The sequence below is a fragment of the Moschus berezovskii genome, chromosome 4 (assembly GCF_049115385.1).
Source record: "Moschus berezovskii isolate FMDL1 chromosome 4, NW_MosBer_1.0, whole genome shotgun sequence".
NCBI lineage: Eukaryota > Metazoa > Chordata > Mammalia > Artiodactyla > Moschidae > Moschus > Moschus berezovskii.
This window is the reverse complement of record NC_142463.1, coordinates 42,908,774-42,932,640: the sequence shown is the minus strand read 5'-3', so window position 1 is coordinate 42,932,640 and position 23,867 is coordinate 42,908,774. Positions and strand designations below refer to the sequence as shown.

The window sequence follows — 23,867 nt, the reverse complement described above, 5'->3', positions numbered from 1 at the left end:
GAGCAGTGAAGTCATAAGAAGACATGAAGGAATATTAAAATTGTATTATTAAGTGAAAGAAGCCAATCTGAAAAAGGCTACAAACTATATGATTCCAACACTATGACATTCTGGAAAAAGAATAACAATGGAACTGGTAAAAAGATAAGTGGTTGCCAGGGGTTGGGGGACTGGGAAAGAATGAATGGACAGAGCACAGAGGATTTTTAGGGCAGTGAAAAAAAACTCTGGATATCATAGTTAAAGGTATATTTGTCCAAACCAGTGGAATACACAATACCAAAAGTAAACCCCAATGTGCACTATGGACTTTAGGTGATTACGCTGTGTCAGTGTAGGATCATCCATTGTAACAAATGTCCCACTTGGGTGAGGAAGGTTGTGCATGTGTGGGGGAGGGGGTGAATTGGAAATCCTCGTACTTCCCCTCAATTTTACTGCGAACTTCAGTCAGTTCAGTTCAGTCGCTCGGTCGTGTCCGACTCTCCGCGACCCCATGAATCACAGCACGCCAGGCCTCCCTGTCCATCACCAACTCCCGGAGCTCACTCAAACTCATGTCGAACTTAGAACTGCTCTAAAACATAAAGTCTAAATAAACACAAAACCAAACCAAAAAGCCTTTCATAGTTTGTACTATGTTAAAAAACAAACAAACAAAAATTTCTCTTACTTGATTTTCCCAATTATCTGGCTGGGTAAGTATTATAGCTTTCACTTTAAAAAATTACAAAACTGAAACTCATAGACATTAAATTCCCAAGATCACATTATTTTTGAGTGGCACAGTGAAGATTTGAACATTACAGTGGTTACCAGTATTGGTTTTATAACATAACACTAATTCCCCTTGAATGGATTTACCCACTGACTAGCTGTGTTATTTGGGGAAGTCACCTAAATTTTCAGTGTGTCTCGTTACTCATCAGTAAAATGTGAATAATATTTTAAAATGTGAATCCACACAGTTGCTGTGTGGATTATGAGTTTATGGCTAGGCAGTATTAGCAGTAATTAGCCCTCCGTGGTAAGGACTCATCATATTTCATTAGCAGTGTTGGTATCAGCTGCAGTACTCTGCACATGCTGAACCCAAATAAAATCATCTTTCACCAACTAGGTACCCTGTGCTTGGTGACTTGAGATAGAAGCTGCTAACTACTCTTAAGCTTTCCCACAGGTATTTAATTGGCTATAATTCTGATATGAATTTTGTACATTCATGTCATCTCCAGCAACCCATTCACATCATTTGGCTTGGACACAAGGGCTAAAACAGAGAGCCCTTTGCTGACTACGATGGTAAGAAACACATATTTGGTCTTTGTTCCAGTTCCTGGCACAGAGCTCCTCAAACTCTTGTGATTTCTTTAGTGAAAGGATTGAGTGGGGGTTGTTATTAATAAAAAAGCCTCTTTCAAGCCTACTTGAGTTTCTGCTAATGAGGTGACTCTTGGAGGATGGAGGCTGGCTGGTTAGAGGAATGGAACTTTCTGTCCTGTCCCCCAGTCTCGGGGAGAGAAGACAGCCTGGACATTGACTTAATCACCAACAGTTGATGATTCACAAAACTGTGCCTACATAATAAACCTCTGAAACAATGAGGCTTGGAGAGCATCTGGGTTGATGAACAAATCAATGTACTGGAAGGGCACACGCCCATGAGAGCTCCATGCTCCCTTCTCTCAGACTTTGTCCTCATCGTTTCTTTGATTTGTCTCCACCTGCATTGTATCCTCCAGAATAAACAGGTAATAGAAAGTAAACCACTTTCCTAGTTCTTCTGTGAGTTGTCCTAGCAAATGACTGAACCCCAGGAGATGGTTATGGGGAACACTCAATTTATAGGTGGTCCATCAGAAGTACAGACGTGAGACTTGTGACTGGTATGTAAAGTGAGGGGACAGGCTTGTGGGGCTGAGCCTTAATCTGTTACCTGTGCCTAACTCCAGGTAGTAAGTGCCCAAACTGTTTAGTGTGAAGGAAAACACCCTACATATTTGGTGTCAGGAGTGAGAAGAATAAAGAAAGAGGCTTCTCTTTTACTGACTTTCTAGTCTATCTCCAGCATGACAGTCATACACTAAACTTAAATGAGACAAGGCATGTGCCTCAAAGAACAGGAAGTCAAGGAAAATATCAGCATGTTGGTCAATCCCAGAGAATTTCAGAACTACTAATTCCTTGTGACGAGGTCAAGAGAATCGTTTTAAAAAAAATATTTTACTAGTTTTGTTTTTGAGCCTCAGAACCAGCATTGTGAAAGTCACTTAGTCATGTCCAACTATTGGCGACCCCTGGACTGTAGCCCACCAGGCTCCTCTGTCCATGGTATTCTCTGACAAGAGTATTGGAGTGGGTTGCCATCCCCTTCTTCAGGGGATCTTCCTGACCCAGGGACTGAACCTAGGTCTCCCACATTGCAGGCAGATTCTTTACCATCTGAACCACCAGGGAACCAGCATTAGGTACTTATTTATTTTTTGGCTGTGCAGCATGTTGGATCTTAGTTCCTCAACCAGGGATTGAACCCACATCCCCTGCATTGGAAGTAATGGGCCTTAACCACTGGACCATCAGGGAAGTCCCAAGGTCGAGTGAATTCTGAAACCATTAGCAGACCTTCCTGGTGGAACATTTTATAGGTTCTGCTCCACTTAAATCTTCCTCACAGGTTTAGGCTATTTTTTTTTAAACTCTCTGTGACCTTCAATTGTGAATAGAGAAGATTTTTCATTTCATAATCACATTGTAGTTTACATTAAAAAATTTGAAATAGCTAGGGAGGGCAGTTTTAATATTTTCAATGAAGACAGTCTTGTATCACTGCTTCTTATGTTTTTGTAAATTTTCCCCAACTTGGTTGTATTTAACACTGTGTTTGTAGAGTTGAGTGCTCAGTAACTTTATTGATTGAGAAGGGCCTATAGTTGGAGGGTGGGGGGGTGGTGCTTCCCTGGTAGCTCAGATGGTAAAGAACCCGCCTGCAATGCTGGAGACCTGGCTTCGATCCATGGGTTGGGAAGATACCCTGGAGGAGGGCATGGCAACCCACTCCAGTATTTTTGCCTGGAGAATCCCCATGGAGAGAGGAGCCTGGCGGGCTACAGTCCATGGGGTCACAAAGAGTTGGACACGGCCAAGCCCAGCACAGCAACAGTGGGGTGGGGGTAATTAGTGGACAATTCCCACTAGAAGAATATTGGTGAATTTAGCAAAATGGCTCCTTCTCATAAAATTGCTTATGCCTTTCAAGTTTCCTTTCTCTAGTGACTCTCAGATGAATGAGTTAATATCTGTTTGGTCATCTGTGAAAAATCTGACCTGTTTCTTATAGGATTACTATGTTAGGAGGAAGAAAGTTGAGTGGCCCATGACTAAGATTATATATTACGAACTATTAAGTAGGGATATTTAATAACCCACTGAAGGAGGTCAGAAGTTAAAATGTCCAAGAGTTGAGTTTTTCATACAGACAACATAATTTCAAAGAGCAAAGTGTATCTTCCATTGTATAGAAACACACTTTTCCTCCATGGGGTCTAATCTGGATAAACTTAAATGTAGGTTTGGCTGGTGGATTGAATGCGAGTGGGGTGGCCATTAGACTAGAGGGTTCAACAAGGTCAAATATAATGTGTAGTCAGGGGATTGGGAAACTGGAAGGTTAGGAGAGTTAGAGAAACCCACCAGCATCACCTACTTCAAGGGGCTGTCGCAAAAGCTAAATGAGACATCAGGGCATGGAGCAAAGCATCAGGCCTGGTCTCCAGCTAGGCAGCCTGGATTTCAATCGCTACTCTTCCTCTTCCTGGCTGAGCGATTCTCAAAAGTCACATATGTTATCTGAACTGGGATTTCTTCATCCGTGAGTCGTGCAGATGAAACGAGATATCAGATGAAATGCATTTTTCATGGAGTAAAGACTCAGGTATTATTATTATTCATTATTTGTATTACCTCAGTTCCTCCTCTTTAATTATTTTCAACCCTTATATGCTCCATTTTTCTTCCCTATTTTATTTCTTTTCTGTAGAACTTAAGACCATTTCCATGCTACGTATTTTACTTATCTTCTTGTTTTTGATTTTCCACATAACACATAAGCTCTGCAGTGACTCAGAATTTTTTCTGATTTGTTCCCTGTAGGGGAGTGCCTAGAACGGTGCTGGCACACAATAGTACTCAGCTAATTGAATGAAAGAATCATGCCTAGTATAGTTCGTGTAATACAAGGGGGACAAATTGAAATTGTTAGTTTTGAAATAGCTGAAATGATACTTTCCGGTAGGGGCCATTTTTTAGATGTGGCCAGACGTGTGGGTTACTGAGTGGAGGGAAAGTTTATTGGAACTGAAGTTGAAGAGTCCCTTGAGAGAGGATGTTGATGGATCATCCACATCGAATCTATGTGACAAAGGAAGCTAGAGAGTGAGGTGGAGAAGAGGGTGAAAAGGGAGCTGCCAGGGTCCCTAAGCCTGTAGACAAATGCAGGGGAAATGCTCTGTAGGTCAGTGTGAACAGAGATAAGTAAAAAGTGAAATGAGCAGATGGCTACTTTTCATAATGGGGAGAGGGGCTTGGAAGTTTTAATGGAGAGTTGGAAGAACTCATACAGCCCACAGCAGACTGATGAACTTTCCGTGGAGAGTGTTATGGGGAAGTGATGGCCCCTGGAGAGAGTGAGGATGCAGTGAAGGCAACAGGTGGGCCAGTTTGGTAAAGAGCCTGGGAGTACAGACAAGGGTGTTGCTAAGTGACATTCCCGAGGGTATGTTGGGAGTGAGACCAGTGAACAGAAGTAAGGAGTGGACTAGAGAGGAGAGTGCAAGTGGCTGTATGCAGAGAGGAGAGAGGCGATCTTCAGAACAAGGATACACCAATCTATGGTTGTCGTTTTTTTTTTTTTTTTTTCCCATGACCAGATACAAGATGATTTTGTAGTTAAATAAGCTAAACAAAGAGAGGGAGGGGCAGCACTATTTCTGGAAACTTTCTGATGTTTGAATGCTCTAGGGAATTACTTAAAGAGCTAATAATCGCATCTTCTACTTTTTATGGAAAATCTTTCCCTTCCTTTCATCTTAGAAGAAAACTTGATAGCTTCAGTAGGATAAACTCCTGGATGAATGAATTTTAACAGGTACTACCTTAATGGCAACCCACTCTAGTACTCTTGCCTGGAAAATCCCATGGATGGAAGAGGCTGGCAGGCTACAGTTCGTGGGGTCACAAAGAATCAGATATGACTGAGCGACTTCACCTTCACCTCACCTTATGTAACCTTGACCTTTTTTTTAAGATCAACTTAAATAGGTTAAAATTTCACTGACAATTTTTTTTTTTTGAGTAAAATTGTTTAAACCATTAAGACAAGCTTTGGAGCTCTTGTGAGCTAGAACCCTTGTCTAACACTTTTCTATCTCTCTTGTTAAGTTAAATTTAGAAGTGTGAAGCATCTCATGTTATTTCCAAATAAGTTCATAAAGTTCATTAGTTAGTTGGTTGATTGGTAAGTGGCTCAAACACTCACTGGGTAACCACACTGCCCAGAGGCCTGTAAGAAAAAGCAATGGATATGACAGGCTAAGGTTTTGAACATGATAAAACACTATTTATGTGCCAACAAGTAATAACTTAAAAGTTATTTAGAACAAATGAATTGTTGACCTGAGAATCTTTGGTCCTCTTATATATTCTGCAAATAAAGAACTGAAAATAATGATAATTAACATTAATAATAACAACTATGGGTAAAGCTAGAGTGCCCTAGAAGAATATACCAGAAGTGCTATTCAATAAAATATGTTGAATGACTGTGTCTTTTTGTAGTTTAAAATTTGAGTAGGGGCACTATTCTCAAGGCAATTTAACAAGTCATTGTTTCTATGTCATTTTATCATCACAGCAGGAAATTTAAAAAAACCATTCCAGGTTGCATTAGCTAAAACTACCTGAGGCTAATTTATGTAAACCATGAAAACAAGCCTTTTCCCATTCTTAAAAGATAGCCACCCTTGTGTTATTTTTAGTTTCAGGGGGTAAGATGTCCTCCTGTCTTCCCTTAAAGTTCATTGAAATGTACTTTAATTTGCATGAGCATTTCTTGATAGATGAGTAGGACATATTCATGACATGACCTCTCCTATAGTCCCTTGGAAAACCTTGTTTATACTTCCAAACTTTGAGCAAAGTCCAAGATAAAGCTAATACAAAGCTAGAGATTTCAATTAATTTCTGTTCAACCTCTTTCCTTGTGTGACTTGTCTTGTCTCAAATTGAGATGTTTAAGGAATTTGGATTTTACTAATTAGAATGGCAATGTTACCAACTTTAGATACCCCAAGATCTACTAACAAATATTTTCTTTTCCTAAAATGAAAAAAAAAATGTGGTTCACATTGTTATTCCACATGTTTATTAATGTTTATGTTTGATTGATGATATATTTTAAAAACAAGCCAACAATCAAAAGCTGTCTTTAGATTGGAATCTTACAAAAAGTCTGTCTCTTGGATTTCTTTGGTTTAAAGAAATCCTAACCAAAATAAAAGCAAACCAGTCAATCGATACTCTAAAGCCAAAACAAACTGTACCAACAAAAAACTACGAAAGTTGTTTTGGAGTCCCAGACATCACTTGAAGGTTTCCAGTAGCACATGGCTTAATTTCCTGTTTAAAACAGGGTAAACTACAATGTTAATGCAGTCAAGCTGAACCAGAGAAACAGCCTTTATATGTGCAGGTATTGGCTGTATGTCAAGATCATCAACCTATTCAGTCATGGCGTCTCCTGTGAGATGTGCTGATCAGTAAAAAGACACCTGGGCACTTTTACTCATCTAATTTGAAGAGAAAGTTTAGAAGGTCATAAGTTTGAGGATTTTGCATTTTGGTTGTTACAAAATTAATGACCTGAGGCAATGAAGGCTTCCAACATCATGTGGAAAATATTCATCCTTCTCTAAGATGTCTATCCACCTGTTCTCTGCCTGAACCAGGAGAGACATCAGTATTTGGGAAGTTTTGAATCAGACAATGTTTTCTGCTACTAGCCAAGCCACTCTGAGCTAAAGGGACCATCTTGCCAAGAAAAGTCACTGTTAAGAGAAAAACATCACACCACACAAACCACTTGAGAATTTGTGCCAGTCATTCTAATATTTTAAATTGTGCTAAAACACACACTTAACTTAGAAAAGTTCTTTTTGTTATCATGAAATACAAAGACCATATTTAGAATCAATTCTTGAGTAGAAATTTTGTTTGCCAACTTTTTATCCCAAGATAAATTTAGCTATTTAAAATTGTAGAAAGTAGAGGCTTAAGTGATAAATATGTATAAGATAGTCCATTCGTTAAGTTTAATTACTTAATTTTTCCTATACCATTAGTTTAAACAGGTCATTTTATCAAATGCTTGGCCTGTTAAAATGATTTAGAATTTAAATATAAGACAGAAGAATGCTAATCCTTAACGCAGAAATAACAAATTATCCAGCATTGAGGTTAGATAACTGACATTACACTTATGTATATTTTCTTTTGTCTTCTAAAATGGCAAGTCCAGTGGTAGTTGTCCATTTTACTAGTCATTCCAGTAACAATTTCTGTATCAGAAGCTGTAAATAGAACTTATGAAAATACTTTTTGCTTTCTTCATTTTTCTAATCTCCCATGTAGCATTCCTTGTCATAAGAATATATTTACATTTTATAATAATGGATGATGTATCTGAAATATTAATTATCCAAACCAAAATTAAATGCCAATTCCAACCCAAAATGTCCTTATATTTGTTGCATTGCACTTGCAAAACAGTTAGGAAAGAGCCCTGGTTGACAGAGTTAAGTTCCTTGCCCAAAAAAGGTGTTTTTTTTTCAATTTATTTCAGTTAATTAAGTAACCAATATTAACTGCAAATTAGCTTTAATTTTTTAATACAAAAAATTGGAGATCTCATACAAACCAAATTCATGGAGTGTTTTCTTTAGTATTTAATATTTTCTAAGTAGCCATAGCATTTTTATACAGAAAGTGAGACCAGGTCTTTTGAAGAAAACTGGGATTTTTAAAAAAATGCGAATGAGGAAAAGCATGAGGGGAGGAAAAATTAGAATCTGGTATGCTATGTACTACTTACCTTCAAAAGTCAAATAAAACTTTCCTCTGTCAAACCAAACGAGGGAAGGCTGTTCATTCTCTGTATGGCCAGGAGTTGAAGCGGGATGGGAAAGGTTAAGGAGAGGGAGAGAGAAGGACACAGTGTGAGTTTCAGAGCAGGTCATTAATCTCACTAAGGGGAGGGCGGAGGCACTGCATGCCATTAGCGTGCAGGGAAAAGGGAAGGCTGGCAATCTATGGTTTTTTTTATTTTTTTAGTTTGGGAAATAGAAAGCAAAAGCAAAGCTATGTAGGCCTAAAGGGATGGGCACGTGTTGCTGGCAGCTTGGTAGTTGGTGCTGGTATGCATGGAGCAGAAGTCTTCCTGGCCATGCAGGGGTGTCAGCATATTTTAACTGCACTAGTTTGGGCAAACTGTCACTTAGCAATTGCTGTGTTTATTTCATCTGCAATGTCATCCTCTTCTATGTTTTAAAAAAGAAACTTGGAGTTATGGGTTACATAAAACTTAGCTGAGGTTTTCAATGACAACAGCATTGCATATCAATCGAAAGTTCATGGAGGATGCCCTATATCTTCCATTCCCTTCCCTGGAATCACCTTAGGCAACCAGACACAAAACACCCTTTACCTACGCACCATAGGAAAAACAAGATTACTAATGGTGTTCTACTATGTTTTAAATAAAAAAAGCCATCACTGGATATGTAATTCTGAGCAGTTAAATTATCCCTCCCTTTGTTAGTTCACAAAGCAATAGCATCTCCCCTTTTATGAACCTTTTCACTGAGAAACTGTCATGCAACCTACTGCTTTATAATATGTTCACTTGAAAGAAAACATGTCAGTGGCATGAGTTCCACGATGAACAGTAAGTAGACGGTGCATCTGAGAGGCACTGGACACTCATGAGGTGAGTAGCATGTCCATGAAGTTTAGCATACAGATGGCATAATGGCTTGGATTTTTAAAGTCTAGATATCTAAAGATCACTCAGCTAGCACCATACCTGCAGGCGTTTCACAGCGCCTTTCAAACGAGGGCAGTTTGTCATAAAAAACATCATCTTCTGACACTTTGAACCAAAGAAATATAAAGGAATGAAAATAAAAACACAAATACAAATCTCAAATGAAATCAAGCAATGCACTTTACTGATCAAAACACAAGAATGATTTTAATGAAAAAAGAAAACAAAACCTAAGACACTGGGATTATGGACAGAGTATAAAAAATGATGTGCTTATTTCATGATAAGTATAAGAGCAGAAATGGAAATTTTTAAAATGCCAGATTTTAGCATCTGTGAATTTGCTGAAGTCAACACCATGGAAGAAATCACACCCCCACCTTTTCAGGGAGTTGTTAAAGGCACTGTCATTAATAATTGACTTGTGCAAGTGTATTTCACTCAGACACAATTCTCAAGTGACTGGACATATATCCATCAACAGAATCTCCTGACAGAGTGCTGACAGCTCAATGGGATCACCCAGCATGCACCTGCCTCCCCATGGGGAAAGAGGAAGCTTTTAATGAGATCATAAAAATGCAAGAGTATGACTCTGAGGTCCCTGAATGAAGTCTCTCATTTCAGCTTCATCAATATCCAACTTCAATTTGCCTTTGCACCTGTCCTTAGTACTTATGGATTGTTAGTTTTGAACAGCATTATTGTAATCCCATCTTTGGCTATGGTATTGATCATGGCCAAATGTTTTTGTATTAAATTGGTTACAATAGTTGCTATGAACTCCAAGCATTCTGGATGTACGTACATGGTCTCCCTCCTCACCAACAAACAAATGCAGATAACTGAAATTTTACTCTATGCGATTTAGATCAATCAGTGCCACAGATCTGAAGGATATTATTATAACTTTAACAGAAAATTGAATAAATTCAAGACAAGTAAGGGAGAATCTTTCCTACAATGTAGAGAAGTATAAGATGAGGAAATGGATGAGGGTAGTAAAATTACTCCATAAACTACGCTTCTTAGAAAATATTCTACTAGCTTGACTCTTAGATTTAGTGAATAAGGCAGGAAAACTACTTCTTGGTCAATTCTTAAGGCTCTAAAATAGCACCTGTCAATCAGTTTTTTTAAAATACTAAGATAATGCTATTTCTCCATTTTATTTATTTCTTTATTTTTGACCATGCCGAATGGCAGGCAGTGTCTTAGTTCCCCAACCAGAGATCGAACCTGTGCCCCCTGCAGTGTAAACACAGATTCTTAACCACTGGACTGCCAGGGAAGTCCCTGTCAATCAGTCTTTAGTAAGCATGTGACTTCCTTGGTGGCTAGAATAAGTGAATGCAACTTCTATAATATCTACAGTAGAGGAACAGGAACTGGCCCTAAGAAGGACACCCATAATACCCCAGAAAATAGGACGCAAAAAGATTGCACTGGCAGTAACTGACTGTAACAGTGCCTTTTCCTACCTACTAGTGAGGAATGGTGGAGAATATTCCTTTCTTTTGAAAAACTGATGTTTTATTTACAATCTCCTTAAAATGAGGAGACTCCAAGCCTACCACAGTTTTCTTTGAGTTGAAGTTACAAAAGAATAGTTTATAAAGTTTGAACAGCATGCTTATCATTTTTTTTTTTATTATGGTTATGGACATTGAGGACTTAGAAAAAAAAATCTAAATCACATAATTAAAAAAATGGGTGGTTGGATAGCTCTGTGCTTGATTTAAAAAAGGGCAACAATCAGATTAAGTAAAGTAGAAAAATTTTGTTAAGAGCTAATCAGGGGAACTGTCTCCAATTGATCTGAGATGGGAAAGCCAGTATTGGAGACAGGCTTTTTCAAAAAAAAGGGGAAAAAATACTAAAATTAAGTGTGGGAATTTAAAATCGGGATCAGGAATACCTGTCTCTAAGGGTCTTTCCTTTTGTGCAGAATAATTGATGTTAACATAGATATATTTTTAAAAAAGCTTATTTAAGTCAGAATTTCCACCCAGCCTGGAGAGACAAAAGCTTAGAGGAAATGTTTTAAGTTTTAGATTCTATGGTTAATATTTCTGTATTGAATACAAATCACTTTTGCTCCAAGTTCTACACCAAAGGAAGCATCAAAGTCCATCTGATGCCCATAAAGGATTACTTTTCAATCATTACTGATTCCTGGGATGTTAAAGATGTAATTAAAAATGCACAATTAACAGGTGAAGAAATATAATTAATGATGAATTTAACAATGAAGACAAATTGTCTTTATCATTATATTTTGCATTGGGGTAGATTGCAAGGGAAGGTTTTGCAAACATCTAAAATATGACTATCACACATAGAAATAAGAAGCAAATAATAAATTGGATATTTACAATTAGAGATAATTCCTTGTTTATCTCTATCTCTAAATGTCTAAGAGTCTGGTTCTTATAATAGAGTAACTTTAAACATTTTCTTTATTAACATAATTTTAACCAGACTTTCCCTTTCTACCATATCAAATAGTGAAGATCCTGTGAGCTTTTTTTTTTCAGTACAAAAGGGGTTTATTGTATTTCATTCATGCTAATATGTGCACTTTTTAACCTCTCTGAAATTAGGATGGATCTTAAAATCAGTATAAGAAAGTATTGCACCTTAACTCATTTGGCAGCTTCCCCTCCCTTTCTCAGTCATATATAAAATAATAGCGCAGCTTCAAATTGAAGGTATCCTAAATTCAGTGAAGTACAATTACAAAGGAACACTTCATTATTTGAATGTGACTTATTCACATTCAAAATAGAAAGTGAATAGAAAATAGAAAGTCCTATTTTCAGGTGTGGCATCAGTTTTACTAATTTACAATCATAGATCTCATGAAAAAGATTTTATGTCCAATGTCTTGCTAAGGGCGTATTCTTCGATGAATTGTAGGAAGATCAGACATGCTTTAAAAATTTAGTCCTCGAATTATATTAAACTTTGTACTAAGCAAGTGCAAATAATAAGCATCCAGTTTCTGCCACACTTGTCCCAGTTTTGGCACAAGTGTCATAGAAATGTCAAAAAAGTATCATGGTGGAGGGAGGGAAATGTTGAGCCACTGAAGTCAAGAATTTGCTGCTGAAATTCTCCATCTCCCCCAAGCCATCTGACTTTCTTAAGCTGACATACCAAGTCAAGTCATGAACAGTCAGCCCCTTGGTGCTGAACAGCCAAAGTACAACCTCTTCAAAGAGAGATAAACAACATTACACATGGTGCTGCTGGGTGGTCACTGACAACACATTTACTTCAGAGAGAAGTAGCTGTCAGGTGACCCACAGGCACAGGAAATCAAGAACAAGAGAGCGAGGAAGATGAAAACCAAATATAAATAATAGAGCTGAAGAGATTAAATCAGAATGCTTCGCAGCAATGAAGCAATGTGACTAGCCTCTTAGGTGGTCTTTTTTTTTCTCTTTCTCTCTTTCTGTTTTTAGCCCATGTATGGTTCATCTTGAAATAATATATACTAGCTGTGTTGAGGATCACAGTCACTGGCCAGGTTTTAAGGTTTCTGCAGCAGAGAGCATAAAAACACATGGTACAAAACATGGCCACAGGTCAAATGCTCTGTGTGTGCCATTTCCTCTACGAATCTCAGTGAGTTGAAGGAATAGGTTAGACAGTCAACTGAGGTCACTTAAGGTCTAATTTCTGAATGACAGTTTATTATTGTTACTTTTCCCTCTGAACAACCAGGAAAATCACAGGGAGTGAGTGGAACAAATGACCTTGAGGCAAAAACAACAGAAAACCAACACAGCAGGAGTGAGGGAAATGGCTGCAGTGATCAAGAGCATTAAAGAGAACTCAAAAGTAAGGTTGGAAGTTAGAGGAAAAACATTAGCAACAACAAAACCCAGAAAGAAACTAGCTAATAGGCATTTAAAAATAGGAAGCCCTGAATGACCCCAAACTGATGATGCAGATAAAGAATAGACTTGACTATATAAATCATGTTAAATATCTGTCTGTTAATGAATCATACAAAATTGGATAACAGGCTGTATTTTCACCAAATTTGAAGAATTCTTTGGGGATGGTCTGATTAAAAATATGAAGCAGGTGATAAGGTTGAAATTCTCTTTGGGGGTCTAAGAGGCACATCTTAACTTATTTCCCTGGAAAAAGAAGGATTTCTTCTCCAGAAGAGCTTCAGGCTTGGATCAAAGGACTTCTCACATGGACAACTCTGTAGCATGCTCTTCTCTGGCAAGTAGCAGCAGGAATTTATTCAGCGTTGGTTAATGATTCTCCCAAGCAATGCAGCATGGGCCAGCTGGTTTATAATATGGGAGACTTGGAGGGCATTCAGACAATAAAGGAAGACAAGGGGCAAAAATGGAATGGAAAAGTCCAGGTCAGAGACACCATGCAAACATGAGAGAGGCAGCAGGAGCTGAAGGTGGGTAAAAAGTGGGTAGAGAGAGACCAGCCTTGGGAAGAGGGAAGACGCTCCAGGCAAAATGAGGCATTTAAACCTGGGAAAACCATCCAGCTGAGCAGTCATTCTCAACTCTTCACTTCATCACACCATAAGGAAAGAGGCACAAAGGCATTTACTGAAAATGCCAGCAATGACTTATTTCTTGGGGAAAATTGACCACACATCACTGAAAAGCACTAGAAAAAATGTCAAAACATTTTCTCAAGTCCCACAATGCCCATATATACCATCTGTTAACATAAGGAGAACCAAGGTGATGAAGAAATGAAAGCTTCAAGAAAAGTAAAGGTCTAAATTTTGTTATTTCTGATGGGTTACGTGGTTGGAATTTAAATAAACATTCCCCTCTCAAAGATATCTAAATAATATCTAAATTACAAGATCTTATTTGATGATTTCTTCTTTACTTTTATGAATACATCTATATGGAGACAGAATAAGAGAATTCCACATTCTTTCACTTGCTTATTCGCTTAGTTAAAGCATTTGCCTTCTTTTCTGAGAAGGTGCTTTTAAAAGAAGAGTCAGATGATAGTAGCAAAACACACAGCAAAACAATTTTGACCAGAAACATAGGGTGTGAGGGTTTTCAGATCATCAAAAAAATAGCCAGTCAAAACCACAAATGGATTAAAAGAGAGGAGATAATTTTTACCAACTGTGGGAGTGGTGGCCGCACTCAAGGAATTGGTAGATGATATTGAAGAAGTGCTTTCAGCCCGGGCTAGGGGTGCTATCGGAGGAGGGCTGGAAGAATGGATGGGAGGGCTGAAAGGTCGGGGCTGCAGGGAGAAGAAAAGAAATGGAAAGTTAGATTCACAGGTCTTCCTTTCACATTTTTAACATCTCCCAGCTCCAGATATGACAACTCAGGTTCTTAAAAGAGGGCAGGTGGTACCATTTTTTCTTTGAAATTGATTATATGTGTACAAGAGCTTGTGGATGGAGCCAGAGGAAACATAAACTGTAATGGGCTACACTCAAGAGATATATCACATTACAAGAAGCTGAGATCTGGGATGTGGTCGGTGATGTTTCAGGATGGTGGACTCACATGCCCTTAGGGACTAAGTAAGTAACATAAAGTGAGAGCTTACACCTACTGAAAGATATCTGAATACAAGATACTATAGTGTGCTGGCTAAACCAGATGTCAGGGACATCATTATTATCCTGTGACTCCTGTGTGCGAATTCCAAAGAAATTTACCTCTGCCAGAGTCTCTTAATTGTTCACACAGAATGTTTTCCACCCCTCGCCTTAAAACATGATGCAAAACTTCCAAAAAACTTCCAAAAAAATTCATTGAGCCACCACTCTCTTTTATATTCACCCAGTGTGTATATCACCAATAACTTCTCTGTAGTCTGGGGTCAGAAATCAGGACTTATCCTCTCTAGGAGTCTTCCAAAATCAGAAAAATATGGTGAAAGGAAACACCTAAAGGATTTAGGACAATTGAGTATTATTATCTTAATTTCCATCAAACCCATTGGGGAAGAACTGAAGACCCCACGATCCTGTTCCTACTACTTTAGGCCGTGACTTGAACGATGGTGGAGATTTGAGGGCAATTGAAATATACACTCTGATGGCAGTGACTTTCAGATTTCACCCGTCAGGGCCATTGGTGCAGGCGCTGTAAGGCTTAGACCTGAGTTGAGATGACCCATGTTCAGGCATTTGGACTCTGTTTGTCATTCCCACTGTATGCTTCTGAGTGGGACAGGGTAGAAAGGAACATACCACATCTCCGACTCCAGGCTTCCCTGGAGGTAGCTTTGGCCGAGACGGAGGCCGGGGAGGAGGTGGAGGAGGGGTCGTGCTGCTGCAAGGAACCAAAGGGGTGGCTGGCCGAGCAGGGGATGATGCACCTGAAAAACAAGCTGGTGTTAAAAAAGGCTAGAGACACAGGGGGCCAAAGTGCTGTTATCATTTGATCCCACCTTTCCATTCCCACAGTACAGTGTTAATCAGCAACACTTTCTTCACCTCAGCAGTTAATACAGTCAACACTGTAGCACATGGGGTTTGGGTTTCTTTTTTTTCAATAAAGAAAAAAAATCACTCAGTTGAACTATGGTTGATGGCTGAAGCTGAAGCTTATTGCCTTTTGTTGTCATGTGACACCCAGTGAAAGGTAAATCCTTTTATAATTCCCTGTGACAGAAAATATATACTTAATACTCTTTTGGCTGGGTGAGTGTATCTGATCATGATACACATGAAACTTATGATAAATTTTCTTGATCTTTGCATATTCAGAATTTATGTCCAAGATGAAAACGGAGGTTAGAACTTGAAGAAAAAAGATTTTTCACATTATATGTATATATGTATGCATGTGTGCTAAGTCGCTCCAGTCGTGTTCAAATTTTTGTGACGCTATGGACTGTAGCCCACCAGGCTCCTCTGTCCATGGGATTCTCCAGGCAAGAATACTTGAGTGGGTTGCCATGCCCTCCTCCAGGGGATCTTCCTGACCCAGGGATTGAACCCACATCTCTTTTGTCTCCCGCACTGGCAGGTGGGTTCTTTACCACTAAGTGGCACCTGGAAAGTCCATATGTATGTGTGTATATATATATAAATATGTATTATGTATATAAATAATTTTATATATCTATAATACATGTAGAAGAGAATTATCCTTTTTACTGTGCTTTAAAATATGAGTAGTAACTTCAAAAATGTTAGCAAACCCTGATGGTAAGCAAAGAACAAAATATAAGAAAGTACATTAGCTATTGTGAGCATACTTTGTGTGTGGAATCTTAACAGAAACACATTGGATTTAGAGGATTTTAGTTTTTAAAGGAGGCTGCTTAAGAACCTGTCTGTGTAGAGGTTGCCTGCGATAATTTTTGTGATGATTTTTAAAAGAGTCTCTTGGATTTACTTTTCTGGCTGTCAATGACAAACACGTGAAACACGGAGGACACACAGAGGTCGGCATGCACGCTGATGAGCACACCAGAGGGGTCTCTAGACTTAGGGGTTTGCCTATCTTCAGGCATATGTCCGAGAAATACGGGTAAACTACTTGGCTAACAATCTTAAGGAAGTCAAATCAATATTCCAAATGGTTCTTGTTCAGTCAGCGAAGTTCCAACCACTCCTGAGGCTTTGTCACATTGGTTAGAAGCACAGGTATCAAATTACTCCAAGAAAATTCCAAGAAATTCTGCCCAAAGGAAATGTCTCCCCCTCGCCCCCGCCCACCTCCCCTCCAACACACCACAAAACTATGTTCTCTGGAGAATCCTAGACCAGCACCTCCATCTCCAGATTTTCAGATTTTCAAGGAACTTTGAATCTTTGAATTTTCAGATTTTCAAGAAACATTAACCATCAAAACTCATCATCCTAGGATCTGCTTCCAACTTAGGAGAGTCCTTGGGGGTGAAAGCCTTGTTCCTCTGTTTAAAGCAGTTTGAAATCTTGAGTTTGTTGTGTTTATCTGTGTGGTTTATTGTAAGTGTAATTACATTAGTGTGAAACCATACTAATTACCACCCATCCCTACCAATATTTCCTATTCACCACTACCAACTTGTAACTGTATTCTCACTTTTTATTTTGTTGGGCCAGTATCTATGCTACACATTTTACGTGCATTATCTTATTTTATCACCACAATAAGCTTTGAAGGTAAGTACTTCTATTATCTCAGTGGAAAGTAAGGCTCAGAGATATTCAATAACTTGATCAATGTCATATAGTTCAAATGGCTTATTTAACTACAAAGTCTGAGTTTTTAAATGGAGTCTCTTGTAGCTATAGGTGGACCTTAGCCCCACATTTTGCACAAAGCCTGGTCTTTTTTTGCATGGGCTGACTGCACTTTTCTCTCAATATAAATATCCTTAGTCTTCTGCTGATCTTCTCGTGAATAGACGAATAGGGGATATTTAGACAGGTCCCACGACAAAGTTTTCTTTACACCCAGGACGTTTTCAGAAGTGACAGCAAAGAGATGGGAAATAAATGTTTACACAGCCAAGTTTTGTCTGGAAGTTTTATGGAACTGCTTTGGGGGTTCTATTTTGCTGGAAAACCATGTCATGGGGGTTGGTCAAAATGTCTATCCAGGGGTCTATTTCCAAGAAATGGTCTTCTGAGTCAATCCTAGGAAAAGGACAGCTGCTTATCCTTTTCCTACAAGTTCCAGAAGGGAAATTTTAAAATCCAGTTTCAGTAATTCTTGGAAAAGTGGTAACAAGTTATTATGGAGGCAGTATGAAATATTGAAGAAACTGAAAAGTCAGATGACCTGAGCTCTGGCTCTACCCACCTCCTATTAACTATAAGATCTTGACTTCTCTGAACCTCAGCTTCATGTTTTAAAATAAAGAACATGTTTCTACCTTACAAGGCAGTTGCAACAATCAAAATGGAAAATGCTTATTTGCTGCTGCTGCAAATCATAAAATACTACACAAATGGAAGGCTGTTGATGATTGTAAAATTTGTGCTTTTGATACTGATACGACTAAAAGCTAAGAAAAAAGTGGCTAGTTAACTGGCTGTGTTTTCCTTTTGGAGTACCCTGTTTAACTTACTTTACTGAATTGATCTCATTGATTTGTTATGCAGTTAGACAACACCAAGGGACTTTTAAAAAGCAAAACCCTGCTTAACAGCAGAGGCTAGTTTGGGCCCAAGGAGTATTTCACAACTGAACTAAGGCCTCACACGATGTTGTGAGATTACACAATTATTTTGTACTGAAAGAGTAAAGAGGGTTATTTGCACGTTTCTACCCTTATTCTTCGATCTTCAATTCTAATTTCATCTCCCCTTCAAGCAGTGTTTATTCCCAAGACAATGCTAGAAACTAATTGGACAACACTGTTTAGCTTTAAAAATCACATGTACATTATTTGAATTTGTGAATTCAAAAAGTTGGCAACCACTGACATGCTCTCGATCCATCTGCTGCTCTCAACCTGAAATCCCATCATAGTTTCTTTGGTAACTCCTGAGGACTGTAAAACAATGGCTCCAACTTTCATTTCTTTTTGTTTGTGTGTTGGGGTGGGGTGGTGGGGGTGGGGTGGTGTTGTGGGGTCGGTGGGCAGCTGGGGAGAAGTGATAACTGGAATCCAACAAATCTAAGGTCAGACAGATCTTGACTTTGCTATTTATTGCTTTGTAGCTATGGCCAAATCCTGCCTTTGAGCTTCCATTTCCTTATCTGTAAAATGAGGCTAGGATATCACAATATTATGGGGGAAAATCAAATGAATGAAAATATATGTACTTTGAAATATGTAAAGAATTATTCTTTCCCAACTTGTGTTTCTTAGAACACAATTATACCATTTCTTTGAAGAAAGTATTAAACATATGTGGGAAAGTTTTCATACTATGTTTCTTTTTAGGTAACTGGCACATTAAAAGCCCTGAAACAGTATGGTTCAATGGAGTTTTCTGCAATGATGAAAATGTTCTGGAATAAGTGCTGTTCAATAAGATAGTCATTAGTCACATGTGCCCACTGAGTACTGAATTGTGGCTCCTGCATGTGAATAATTGATTTTTAATTTTAATTAATTGCAATTAAGATTAAAATAGCCACATGTGCCTAAAGACTTCTATTTTCGACATTGCTGCTCTAAAACAACTTAGGAAATATATTTGTTTGATTTGACCCCAGGTAGCTCAAACTCATTTGTTTATGGATGTGTGGGGTGTGTCTATTTGTGTGTAGCATCTTTTAATATGGGTTTAGTTTGCCCAGTTGGGAAATGTTGAACATTCTATCTTTACTAACACTTCTCTTTCCCTGGTCTCCAAAATTGCTACAGGCCAAGGAAACACTTTCTCCATTCCAGCCCCTGGGCACACAGCCCACACTGGAGAAGAGATAGTCTTTGCCAAGAATCAGTGTCTGCATTCCAGTAAAGCAATATTAAGGAAATTAAAGTTCTTGAAGCAAATTCTTAACTTGCAACTTTTTCAACAGCAGGTAACTATTCTGATCCACAAGTACTGTCTAAATTTGATCAGTGACAGTCATCTTACTGTGAATGAAATTTTTAACGTAGGTATACAGTTTGAGATATACAGGAAAAGTTATTCCCATCAGGCTGTTATAAAAAGCAGATAATGATAAGCATTACTAATCTTTCAAACATGAGACTGTATCCTATTGTTTCAATCCTAAGTTTATATTTCTGCCAATCTGTGTACATTTCATCAATAAAAGATTAATGAGCAAATAAACTGGGACTTAGTTAAGGAGATAATGGTGCACAGTTTTATTTATTCATGAGTTTTACTGGCCCAGTTTGGTCTTCCACTTAGAAATTAAATTCTTTAATATTAGCAAAGTACACTATTTTCCAGCTCAATTATTAAGAACCAATAGTCTTTACTGGTAACACTTTCAAGTAATTTTAAGTAAGAATATGGAAGTTAAACATTAAAATGACAACAAAAATGCCAAGGATTCCAGAAAGAAAGCTAGAGCTTCTCTCTTTATTCATTAGATCAATAATCAATTCAATTAATCAAGTATACCCCAGAACCTTGCAGAAGGTGCTTGAGGAGCCTGGTGAGTAACAAAGTTGTCCTGTCCTCCCCTCCCCCAACTAAAGGTGTTTACTTTGGGTAGAGTATAGTGACCAGGCCACTGGAGAGAAGGTATCATTCCTTGAAAAGCACTTTCAGAAGACTCAGAGCCTGGCCCAGGAAAGAGTCCCATTCAAGACAGTGGAAACATGTCTCTCTTTGACAGAGGACAACCAGCTTCTTTTGGGCTGAGGTCTGAACTGGAGGCTTTACTTAGAGGCCCTTTATTATCTTTATAATTAGGTAAGGACCCTTACATCACCCGAAAAGATCAAAAAAGAAATAGAGGATGGAGGTGGGGCTCCAACCCTTCAGAAATACAGAAAGGAGCATAGAGCAGTAGGTTGGGAGAAAAGACTTTTGGTGATCTTGATGACACTGTGTAATATAGGTGCATGTCAGGGTCAGATAAGTTTGTGATATTTTGTCACTAAACCTTGCAAGGGCTCCTGGAGGGCATAGTGGTTAAGAACACAGGCCTGGGATCAGATAGATCTGAGAATGAATACCAAGTGTATCAACCTCTAGCAGTATAAACTTAGGCAAATCACTAAACATCCACGAGCCTCAGTTTTCATATCTGTAAAATGGGGGAAATAAGAGTATTCACCTCATGAGGTTGTTGTAAGAATGAAATAATGTGCATAAAGTTCTTAGCATGAAGCCAGGAAAAGAAACTATAGCTGTTGTTCTTATTGGAAAAATAAAGGCTCTCTAGGACCCTATGGTAAAGAAACCTGCTGATTTTGTTTTAGCACATTTTTTCAAACTTAAATTTGAGTATTGAACTGTTTTCCCTTCCTGGTGAAGGAGGAGAACAACTGTGATACAAAACACTGATTTTGTGTACAGTACAGAAGATTCTCCAGTCCTCTCCTTGATCAACTTGGATGCTCTCACTTTAAAGCTCAGAGCAATTTGCAAATGCAGAGCAAACACTGAAAGATGTGCCCTTGAAAGCAGAAGCAATGATGACTATTAGAACAGAGACAAACATATTTCCTTACTGTCTCTTAATAGATTTGAATAATTTAAACTTGGTCACCTCTTTCAAAGTAAATAAAAAACAAATAGCCCTTGACACCCCTGAGAAGGTACCTAACAAAAAGGACAGGAACAAGAGAGAAGGTACCAGAGGATCTTGGTACACAAACAAGAGCACGAATGGAATGAGTGTCACGGAAGAAGAATGCATTAGGAATATCTAGATCTTTCCTGGGTATGCATGGCAGTTCCCATCCTTTCATCATTAGAGAAAATAAAATGAAGCTTCAAATAGGAAAACCAAAAAAATCAGATTCCATGTCAATATTTGCATGTAGAGTCCCAAAAGGTACATTTGTGACAAACTGCTCCATCATCTGTCACCACACTTAGAACTGACCTTATAGGCTGACTAGCCTATCACATGATGACATCAGAGAGCAGTTTGCTTCAGTGGCAGCCTGATTAGGCTGGAGATGCAATAAAGCAGCATCTTTTTTGCTGTCCTCTAAAATCTCCTTTTCAAATCCTACTTCTTTTTCTCTGAAATAGAGAAGTTAACATAGCTTTCCTCAATTAAAAAAAAAAAAAGAAATAGAAAACACATTGACCTACAAAAACCAGGACTTTTGGGAAAAATACAGATTTATAAGCTTATAAATCGAATAATATCTGAGGATCGAATGTATAACACAGTGATTGTAGTTGATAACACTGTATTGTATGATTGAAATTTGCCAAGAGAGTAGAGCTTAAATGTTCTTGTCAAAGAAAAAATAAAAAGGTAAGTATGTGAGGTGATGGATGCATTAACTTGGTGGGAAGAATATTTCACAATGTATGTGTGTATCAAATTATCACATTGTACAATGTAAATATCTTATAATTTTATAAATTATATCTCAATAAAGTGGAAGATATTAAAAAAAAAACAAACAAACCATAAAACAAACTAGGGCCCCTGTGGAGACATCTGATGAGGAAATCAGACATTTAACTTGAAGCACATTTTCTGTGAAACCTGTATTTCTAGAACTTTCTTGAATTCTAAGAATGATATCCCAGCTTTCTTTAAAAAATAGAGATCTTATCTGCAGGGTGGAAGGGCACTCCTAAGGGTCAGGAGTGCAGGGCAGGACACATCCACAGACTTGTACCATGACCGCAAGCATTCGATGGACTAGGACATGCCACAGGGCACAGGACACCCACACCAAAGGAGGGATGGCTGAAGCTCTAAAGCCAACTGCCAGGCAGGAGGAGGGTGTTGCTCACACTGCAGCAGCCACGGCCATTCCTGGTCACACGAAGCACACTCAAACAGTAAGACGTACCACTGGTGGTCCCCGTACCACTGCCCGAGCCGGGTCCGGGGGATGAAACCACAGTCCTGTAGGTGGGTGGTGGTGGGGGAGGCGGAGTTGCTCTCTGTCCCAACCCAAAATCTTTAGGAGATGAGATTGTTTCTAAGTAATCATCTTTAATGAAGTTCTGCTCAGCGACTTTCTTCTGGACTTCTTCTAAATTGAGCGGCGATGGTACATTGCGAGGAGGACCCGGAGGTCCTGAGGGGCCAGGAGGACCCGGGGGGCCCGGAGGTGGGGAGTCAGCTAGGTTGTCTGAGGCAGCTGGTGGGGACACCACCTTTTCCCTTGGAGTCAACTCTGGAGTAACACGTTCCGGGGATGTGTCAGAAAAATGGACCCACTTGTCTTCAGCATTAGCAGCAACAGACTTGGGGGATAACACGGGGCCAAAAATGCTGTCCAAATCATTGATGGATGGTAGCTTTTCAATTTTGACCTCTGTGGCTGATTGGTCATTTCCTGTGGTTAAAGTAGTTGATTTTAAAATTTAATTGACTTTGTTGAAATTATTTGTATAGGAAGTGGGAGGGGTGAGGCAAAGCCTGATAAATAGGTTATCACCTTGTGAGGTGCCAAGGGGGGCATATTTCGTGCTGGAAATATATCTTGATTGTAGTTGAAGGGGAGGAGAGAGTTCCCTGCCTCTGTATTGTGAACATTACCTTTTCTGCTATTTGTCCTTGTGTGGGGTGATCTGACTTGGCTATATCTACCATCACCAGAAGCACGAGCATGCAACTGCCCTCCAGGGCTGCTCAGAAGTGAGCAAAGTGTGGTCATTCTGAGAAGGCATTCTCAGAAGTGTACAGGCTCTGGAACTGCAAATTTCAAAAGGGAGGTCCCTTTGGAAAGTTTGGCCTACTGAAATACATAGGACAGAACAGAAAAAGAACTGATAGCTGGAAATCATCCTCATATTTGATGAAGATTGTCTACCCTAGCTAATTAAATGAAACTGTTTGGTGAAACCAATGATAATATATGTTAGCTAAAAAAATTATCACATCATAAGTAGTTGTATATCTTCCACCTTGAACACACCAGAAACACATCACAAAGATTAAAGAGATATCCCCACATGAATATTTACAAATATACACATACACACCCCATGCACCACACACATAGGATATTGATAAGAATTGTTACATATAAATCCATTTAATAGGGAAGAAAATTATAAAAAATCTTTACAATTTCTTTTCTCATCAAGTCTAACCTGTTAATACCATAGGCATAACTGATATATACATGTATATATCTGAATTCATGAAATAAAAAGGCTGTTTTGCTTAAATATTAGCATTATCTATTCTTTTTCTTACCAATAATAAGAGAAAAATTAAAACTATCTTCTATAGCTTGGCAG

The 23,867-nt window shown here is 38.6% G+C and overlaps 1 protein-coding gene across 6 annotated transcripts in view; it reads right to left on the bottom strand.

The window, feature by feature from the left end:
* The window catches only part of SGIP1 (SH3GL interacting endocytic adaptor 1), a 232,138-nt gene that overhangs the window by 53,493 nt on the left and 154,778 nt on the right, over positions 1-23,867 (bottom strand). For 3 of the 6 annotated variants that reach the window (XM_055404071.2, XM_088835361.1, XM_088835362.1), the window contains 3 exons: positions 22,466-22,957; positions 15,318-15,445; positions 14,227-14,353 (listed from right to left, as the gene is read on the bottom strand). In XM_055404071.2, coding sequence (XP_055260046.1) covers positions 14,227-14,353; positions 15,318-15,445; positions 22,466-22,957 — 747 coding nt within the window. Of the gene's footprint in view, positions 1-8,143; positions 8,204-14,226; positions 14,354-15,317; positions 15,446-22,465; positions 22,958-23,867 lie in introns of all 6 variants that reach the window. The other 3 variants (XM_088835363.1, XM_088835364.1, XM_088835365.1) reach the window with 2 other exon arrangements.